The sequence below is a fragment of the Carya illinoinensis genome, chromosome 1, assembly GCF_018687715.1.
Source record: "Carya illinoinensis cultivar Pawnee chromosome 1, C.illinoinensisPawnee_v1, whole genome shotgun sequence".
Classification (NCBI taxonomy): domain Eukaryota; kingdom Viridiplantae; phylum Streptophyta; class Magnoliopsida; order Fagales; family Juglandaceae; genus Carya; species Carya illinoinensis.
This window is the reverse complement of record NC_056752.1, coordinates 28,448,418-28,457,372: the sequence shown is the minus strand read 5'-3', so window position 1 is coordinate 28,457,372 and position 8,955 is coordinate 28,448,418. Positions and strand designations below refer to the sequence as shown.

General features: G+C 40.2%; 1 protein-coding gene and 1 long non-coding RNA gene across 3 annotated transcripts; both read right to left on the bottom strand.

Annotated features, from left to right (window-relative positions):
- Nucleotides 1-207: 207 nt before the first annotated feature.
- On the bottom strand, nt 208-2,125 carry LOC122302303. Of its 2 annotated transcripts, XR_006240437.1 has the most exons (4): nt 1,921-2,125; nt 1,625-1,843; nt 906-1,036; nt 208-582 (listed from the first exon to the last, which is right to left on the bottom strand). It is a non-coding gene; the product is annotated as an uncharacterized LOC122302303 (long non-coding RNA). The 2 variants fall into 2 exon arrangements; XR_006240436.1 differs by lacking the exon at nt 208-582 and having other exon boundaries at nt 589-1,036.
- An 813-nt stretch (nt 2,126-2,938) lies between these two features.
- Nucleotides 2,939-7,920, bottom strand: LOC122280261 (cyclic nucleotide-gated ion channel 1-like). Its single transcript, XM_043091176.1, has 2 exons — nt 7,843-7,920; nt 2,939-3,409 (listed from the first exon to the last, which is right to left on the bottom strand). Exons 1-2 carry the CDS (start codon nt 7,918-7,920, stop codon nt 2,939-2,941), a joined length of 549 nt encoding a protein of 182 aa, XP_042947110.1.
- Nucleotides 7,921-8,955: the final 1,035 nt, after the last annotated feature.

Sequence of the window (8,955 nt, the reverse complement as noted above, 5' to 3'; positions counted from 1 at the left end):
TCTTCACTGTATCTTGCCCAATTCGGGAATGACCTTTAAATGATAGAAATAATATTTCAAGTTAACAAGGTTTTCATTTCTGCAACTCTAGACTCTTGCACAATTCCAAAAGTCTAGCCAGAATTATATTTAGAATGCTTCTCCATTTTGCTACGTAAGTCCCCAAGCAATTCAAGTTAGGGTCCAATGTCGTGAATAAAATCCCACCTATAGATTTGCACAAGGTGCCAAGGACACCTTATACAGCTTATCATTTTGAAGGCCAATTTCCTTATGCGGGATGTACGGTAACATTTACATGCAATGAAAAATAATGAGTTGTTTGTTAATTTCAGAATATCCAACAAAGGTTTACAGTTGTTTCAAGGTGAATTATTTCTTGGTATTTATACATTCACATATCATCATGTACAACAATAATAGTACTTCATTGATATTGTTATTTTGACCGATATGCATTACCTAGTTGTTGGGAACCATTGATCCATATACACCACCAATAATTTGTGAACAACTTTAGGATTGTGTATAAGAGCTTCGAACTGTAAAGGTTTTGAGAAGTAGAGTATCTAAAGAATTGACCTGTTTAACAACAATAAACAGGTGACATGAAAAATGTTATGATCCTGTAAAAATGCATAAAATGATCAAATATTATATTTGGGCTCTGACATTGAATTTGAAATAAGCAGCTTGCTCTCAAGCCCCTTTCTCCTCTAAACCCAATACAATTATTATACTACTATGCCTCACCAAATAAAAAGTGCAATATAAAGATGAAGCCCATTATGTGCTTAGCTTCCCCAATGCATAGGTTTATCAAATACCATTCCTCTGGTTTACAATAATTTTCATACGACTCTTGATCATTAATAAATTTTAACTTGATAAAAAAATAGTTTTACCTCTGGAAATTCTGTCAAAACGGCTACCTTTGTTGCAGCTTTAGCTTTTAGCAATCTAGATGGAGAAGATGGAGATGCCCCTAAGTAAGAAACTTGAATGAATCTCATGATACCACCATGTTTTTTGCAATCTGCACAAGTTAATGTGTATGAGAAAGAAAATGATGGAAACTCTATGTCCCACAGAAAAAAGAAATATCATCAAACACTCAATCTGCAACAATTATCTTACAAATCCATTATCCAGGTACACACAAAAATAAACATTGTGCCTATTCTCTTTTTGCCCCCAGCAAAGAGATTTTTGGCTGATAATTTAACTGCTAATGCAATCTTCGACCCAGTTTCTGAATTTACTCTCTTGTTTCTACTAATTGAAAGTCAAATTAGAAAGCAAGCCAGATAACTAAAACCCAAAAAACCATCAGATCATAAAAACCACAAAAACCATCAGATCATAAGCAGATAAGACAAAAAAAAAAAAAAAAAGGAGAAAGACAAGCTATGAGAGAGATAAGGATACTTTCCACTACGAAACAAATCCAAGAGTTGGCATTGGGATAACTGGAAATAAAAGTTCATCTGAAGCCTGATCTAAAATCCCAAACTCCAAATTTGCCCAAAAACATAACCACAATCAATTATTGTCCATATATAGCAGTTAAAAGAATTACTCTTGAAATAAATTTAACAAAAAAAAAAGCCCAAGACCCATGTACCTCTGAAAGAGTAGCGATATTCAGTTCTCCCGAGCCAGAAATAGGTGGAAGCACACTTTTTTGTGTCCTTGAGTGAATGAAAATAGAGGAAAACAAGAGAGACAAGATAGAGACTTAAAAAAACCAAAACAGAGAGAGCCGAGGAGGATTTAGCATCTACGGTCACATATTCAATCTCAAAATCTCTTTCTGGGGATGATCTTAACGTAGCAGGAGGAGCTTGCAAAACCAAACCAAAGAAATAACGTTAAATTTCAGATAAAGATTTCGGTGAAGAAAGGGATAAAGATCATCACCATCAGATCTATCTGGTACTTTTGTTCTTGGTGACTCTCAGCCATATCTCGATCTCATCCTGAGTTGAGGAGGGCGACTTGGAAGACGATTTCGGTGGCTGTGGTTTGGGACCATTAGGCTTCTACAACGGTAGAGAACCTCGTTAATGAACCACGAATCGAAAGAAAAAGCACATGGGAATCAAAGGGAAGATTGGAAGCTTTTGGGATTTTTGAATCGGGAAAATGGAATTCCAATCGCGTGAACTTTTGCATTATCACTCGCTTACAATTCTTTAACGGACGGATTTAGACGACGGCGTTAATTTTAACGGTAAAACAATAAAAATCGTTAAACCAATAAAATTCTGTTAGATAGACACTTTTTATATATAAAGATATAATAGTTGCTCATTCATAATTAATTCACTAGACATGCGCTTGTTATAAGCCTTGCAACGTAAATACACAACGTGACGCGTGTGATCTAGCTAGCTAGGGTGATGTTAAAGGAGATAGTGTCAAATATTGAAATGGACATTATTCATCTAACTTACCGTATCAAATAAAACTGTTAAACTATTATTTCTTATATAAGTTATATTCAAACTACTAATGAAGTTAATGGTCTTTATAAACCAAAAAAAAAAAGAAAAAAGCCGTTCAAAAAGATCTTTTTTGGACAATTTATTTCCGTACACTAAATAATAATAATCATCTCGACAATTGGTATTTTGTTGTAGTGGAAGCATGGACTTTGCAAATTGACAGTTACAGTAATCATACGTTAAGCCACTAATTAATACCCAATCATGTCTCCAATCAATGAAGCTTGTGATGATAAACATGCATACATCGGTACATTTAGCAAACTATCTGCCACGTCTGACACTTTTATTCATTAAAGAAATTATATATATATATATATATATGTATGTATATATGTATATATTATATATATACACGACGTTCATTCCCTATTTTTACCCTTACCCTTAAGTATCGTTGGAAAACATTTGCACAGACCTTCGCAACTCGCTTAAGTACTACTCGTGGAACCACCACCTTGGGCCGGCTGCCTATGATCGATCTGGACTTTCCATGGCGTCCAGTAGACGCCAGCTTCTTCTATATTAGAAGGTGCTTTGCGAAACACTTCCATCAGTTCCTTGGCCCTTAGATGAAAGCCATCAACTTCCGTATGGGTTTTAAGAGTGCTTTCAGAGATTGGGAGGTTGGATAGGCCGTATGTGGGGGAGTCTAATTTGAAACCCCAATCAAGAATATTTTTGTTAACTTCATCCAAATTATCACCACTTTCAATATAGTCGAGTACGGTTCCCTGGCCATTGATGGTCCTGAGTTTCAACACTGTGCCGGACGTGAGGAAGACCATCCGGTCGATAGGTTCTCCCTCCCGGAAAATGTAGCTGCCCTCCTTATAGTACACTGGCCTGAGCCTCTCGAGGATCAATTTCAACAGTGTACCATTTTGTTGAAGCATTGGCACCTACGTAAAAACAATCCAGATAGAGAAAAAGAACAGCGAATCCCGGTTATTACAGGACTCAATATTGACGTCAAGCCCGACCTAGGCAGCTTGGAATGGCGAAGCTAGCTAGCAACCTATATGATGGACGTTGGTGTACTCTCTTCAAAGCAGGGATTAAAGGTCGACAGTACTTTATGCAATATTATATATTAATGCAGGCCGTATTAAAAGAGTTATATCTTTGTGTATCCTGCCTTCATTGCATCTAAAAAGAACATAAATTTTATATGTAATTTTTTTGTATATTTTGTTTTATACATTTTATTGATGTGATTAATTATGTATTAAAAAAAATTAATCCAACCAATTATATTAGTAAAATGTACATAAAATATGCAAAAGTGACTATATATAACATTACTCGAAATAAAATGAATGTGGTAGAATGTGTATGTTATGATTAGCGGTGGTGTCCTAGGAAATTTATCTTTTGAGGCCACATTAAAGTTTAGTAAGAATTTTATTTTTTGTATATAATATAATTTTTTTGTATATATTAATATAAAGATGAATTAGTACAATAAATTATATAATTCAAGATGCTTAATTAAAACATGTCGTGGGTAACAACAAATCATGAGTTACATATTTTGATTCACTCATCAATAGAGAACTTGATCTTTCTCCTCAAAACCATGGTTTTTGAGGAGAACAAAAAACGAATGGTTGAACAGATTAGAGATAATAGATAATATTAATTTTACAATGGGATCAAACTTTTGCCTTAAAAAATCTAGCTCTATTTAATATTGGTGTTGGGTAGAATTTTGCCCCCAGGCCTTAGGCCCATGAGGATTGGCCCATTAGGAGGGTTCCCTGCACCCCAGAAGGCCTGAGAAACCTGGCCCAGACTTGCAGAGTATCTTAGCAATCCACATGGGACCCGCAACCCACATAAGACGGACATGCCTGTCTGGGTCAGGATTGGATGTTACACATGGAACACAAGAAGCCAAACCAATGGAAAGGGAGGGAAACAAGCCAGAGAGAAGGGACGGGACTCCAAAGCAACACTAGTAGATCACACCACATTAAATGAGTTCACCAGACAATCACGTCACATTAATGACTTAACCCAGAGGGCCACGTCGCATTAAAGGCAATACGGCAGAGGGAGTTCTAAGAGGACATTCCTTCCCCCCTAGGTCGCAGGGTATGGCCTTCTGGCCCTTGGGGTTGGGTAAATAAGGATCCATGGCCTTCAGGTAAAGGGATCGAATCCTTCCAACCGAGCATTTTACTTGTCGTATTTCCTACTTCACAAAACCCTAAGAGATTACTACTGACTTAGGCATCAGAGGCTTCCCGGGCCATCCCAGGGCTGCCCTTTCCAACTCTTTCTTTGTTATCTCAAGCCCAAGAAACCAAAGACCTGGATCGCTAAGAACCTGACCTTTAGGTGTATGAAACATGCCGTTAATAGTGGCGTTGTATGTGGAATACGAAAAACTCTAAAAACATGTCCTTCATATGCTTGCAAGGACCCGTCCTCAGTTGGTTCATGACAAGGAAGTAGCAGCCTCAGTCAACATGGAAACTAGAATGGCGGCTATGGAACAACTTGTTGAAAAACTCACTAACAGACGAATGTCACTACAACAGATTGTAGTTTTTGCCGTGAAAGTTAGTGGTCAGAATAAGTAATGTATTCATCAGATAAAAATTTTTTCCACCAATTCTTCTGGTGGCTCGTTCGTGGCATATAATTCATGACCAAAGATATGTTACCCACCAGAACATCATTTCGTGGCAAAAGAGGTTTTTTCCCATGAAAACTTATAACGACAATACTTGTTTTCCTCCGTGGCAAATTATGTTGCCAACCAGACTATTGTGGTACAAATAGAGTATTTATCCATGGAAGCAATAGTCAGAAAGTTTTTTTACCCATGAATTATTCTATGGAAACTTCAGTGCCATAAAGTTTTTCTAAACAGGTATTTTTCTAAAAAGGTAACCAATCTCTTATCATCAAATTTCCCATGGATAAATTTTAAAAACAAAAAATTGTTGTTGGTTTTGGGATAAACTTAAGTGGATGGAAGCCAAGTGGGCTTCCCCTCTATATAGCTTTTTAGAAAAAACTATTAGCAAAGCATTGTATAAACTGTTTCCATCAATATTGCAAGTATGGTGGTGTCCTACCTGACCTACTTTATGGTGAATGAGAATGGCTATATAACAATTTAAAAGCCAAATTCATGGATTTAAGACTAACTTTACATATCCTAGAGTTAGGGGATGAATTAACTGTCTAAGAACTTGGGGTTGGATGAGTTTGAAGGGGCTGGATGCAACTTTTTATCTCGACCCTTGTGTCTACTAGGTTTCAATGACACCTACTAGGAGTTTGAGTCCCAATTTAGCCAAGAATTACTAATGGCTTAATTTCTCGATCCTTTCTAAGTGTGAAATCAGTTGCCTCCGATGTTATTTGGTAAATTATTTAACAAGGAGTCATAAGCCTGCTAGGACTTCATATTCAATTGTCGAATAAAATAGTGTGTAGGGTACTAAGCATTATGGGTCTTGTGGGCAAATCACCAACAAAATTGATATAATTTTTGCCTTCCACGATATCAACTTGTGAAGAAAAATTGTTTTCTCATTGCAAAAGATATCTTCTCACCAATATTTATCCACCACTATAATCTCATGGGAAAAAGTTTGGTTTCACTCCCACCAAGAGTTTCAGTGACAATAGCCCCCCTTTTGTCACCAGGGGTCCAGATGGGAAGAATGAGGTGACAACGACTAAGAAGAAAGGAAGCACATGCAAGATAGGTTCTGTAACCTCAGTGGGAAGGAAGAAAGGAAGAGCCTACCGCAAGAAATGCATCATACAGGTATGACCGGTCAACATTCACCGTCCAAAGGGAGGAGAGACTACCAACCCAGGAGGAGTCTCGCTACTGCAAACATTCAGTCAACCACCCACAATACTGAGGAATGCTTTTCACACTGGGGAGACCGTGTAGCACCAGACACCCTCCACCCCGACAAGGAGAGCGGCCATGGAGGGGACACTCCAGAGAGAGGAGCCCGGGCAGGGGGTATTGGTAGAGGAGAATGGCCAGCCCAAGAAGAATGGAAGTCGAACGAGAACCACCGCACACCACTCCACAACAACCACACCAAGAGGTACCTCCAAGGGGAGAAATTTGCACTATCGTAGAGGGATTCGCTAGTGGAGGGCCAACTTAGTTCGGGAGGAACAAGGGAAGCCCAATACTGGGAAGTCTACTCAGCCTCCTACCACCTCACTAAGTACCGGAGGGGTGAACCCATCCCCAATAATTTCCTTCGAAGAAGCTGACAAGGAGGGAGTCCTCTATCCACATGACGACACGTTGGTGGTAACCATGCAAATCGCCAACTTCACCACTAGGGGGATTCTCATGGACCACGGTAGCTCGTTGGATATTTTGTTCTAGGAAGCATTCACCCTTATGTGAATAGACAAAGATTGGCTCCTACTGGCCCCAATGCAGCTATAGTCCAACCAGTGGAGACGATCATCTTGTTCTTAGTAGGCAGCACTTCTCATACTACACTTGTCATGGTTGACTTCTTGGTGGTAAGAGACCATTCCTCATATAATGCCATCATCGTTCAGTCGACCCTCAACAAGTTGAAAGCAATCATCTCCGCCTACCACCTAGAGGTGAACTTCCCGATAGCCTAAGGGATAAGCGAAATCCGAGGAGAACAAGCCTCGGCATGAGAATGCTATATGCAGGAGCTGAAGCCAACAACCAAGGGAACGACAAGCCGCGCTAATATGTGCCTCTCATAAAGCCGCAACAAGCTCTTGTCAGGATGCGAACTGTCCCGGCTAAAGAGGGGAGACGGGTGCATATAAGGAAAATGAAAAGCGACTTGGGTCCTCCTATAATTTTGTAAATTTAATTCCTTGCTGTATGAACTCTGTTTAATGAAAAATGCTAGTCTTTTTCTAGGATTCAGTGAAAAAATTTCCGACGAAAATTACCTCATTCAAATATTAAATTTTCACCGACCAATTACCTCTCCACAGGGTAACAGAGGGATGGGCATAATGCTGAAGGCTACTTTCTCCCTCTCGCGACGAAGTGCGAGCCAGCCCGACACACCTTAACTTCCTTGTGGGTGTCAACCAACGGGAGCGGGTTTAGTCAGACATACTGCCCGAACAAATTACCTCCCCTCGAGGTACCAAAGGGCAAGATGAACCAGAGGCCATCTCGACCCTCCCATGGAGAGAGCGGGTCAAGGCATGAGATTGCTCGAACATTACCCCATTCTGCCATGACGAAGAGTAGGCACGACACCACCCCAACTCTTACATGATTTCCCTATGGTACCAAAGGATGGGAGCAGGTTCAATTAAACACACTGCTCGAACAGACTACCTCCACATAAAGGTCAACAGGCATAACTAACCCTGAATTAGCCCTAACTCTCCTGCGGAGGAGAGCAGGATCAGCCATGAGGTTACCCGAATATTACCCCGTCCTGTCATGGCAAAAGGATGATTACCTCTCCCGGGGGTCTGAAAGGGAGGGTGTGGGTTGAGGCACCCCTACCACTCACTAGGTAGAGTGTGGGATAATCCCAAGACTACCTGACATGGCTTCAAAAGAGACCACCTCCTCCAGATGAAGAAAGACTTCGAACTTTCCCATGTCAACCCAACAAGACAGGCTAGTAATCGTCAATATAAGTTTATGTCTGTTCAAATTCTACAGTGCACACAAAAAATGACCTATCTCGCCAAGCGCTAGGGTCAACGAGGTGCGCCCAATCATATATACTCTGCGACCTTCGCAAAGGATTTCTGGGTGAGCTTGGTTATACATACTGCTCAATCCCTCTTGCCAATCATGAGGGCAACAAGGTGAGCTAGGCTTATGCGCATTTCGACCTCCACAAAGGAGTTATGGGTGAGCTCGGTCTTACAATTCCCTCGACCCCTCTCACCAAGCACAAGGGTCAACAAGGAGCACCCGGTCATACATACTACATGACCTCTGCAAATGATTTCTGATCGAGCCCAGTTACACAAACCGCTCGACCCCTCTCACCAAACACGAGGGTCAGCAAGGAGAGCTAGGATTACGTGCCTCTCCACCTCTGTAAAGGAGTTATGGGTAAGCTCGGTCATACATACTGCACAACCTTTGCAAAGGATTTCTAGGTGAGCCTGGTTATACATACCGCTCAACCCCTCTCGCCAAGCTCAAGAGTCAATGAGGCACGCCCGATCATACTATCAAGACCCCAACAAAAAACTCTCTAGGACAAGGTCCTAGACATGCATGGACAACCTAGGTTAGGCCACCTTAGCCCATGCAAGACTAGACTTATTTTATTATTTCCATTTATTTTCTTTTAGTATTTTTCAAGGGACCTTTCGGGAGTTTCCACTTTGTAATCTCTATATATAGACCCTTAGTCATTTCTTTCACATCTTTTGGCATATTTTTGTTGTGGACAGTTTGAGTTGTGTTCTTAAGATCACTGCC

Coding starts and splice junctions, on each gene's coding strand:
- LOC122280261 (XM_043091176.1), bottom strand. CDS start 7,920: ATGGCTGATCCTGCTCTCCTCCGCAGGAGAGTTAGGGCTAATTCAGGG. Junction 3,410..7,842: donor CTGTTGACCTTTATGTGGAG/GTAGTCTGTTCG, acceptor GTTTTTACGTAG/GTGCCAATGCTTCAACAAAA.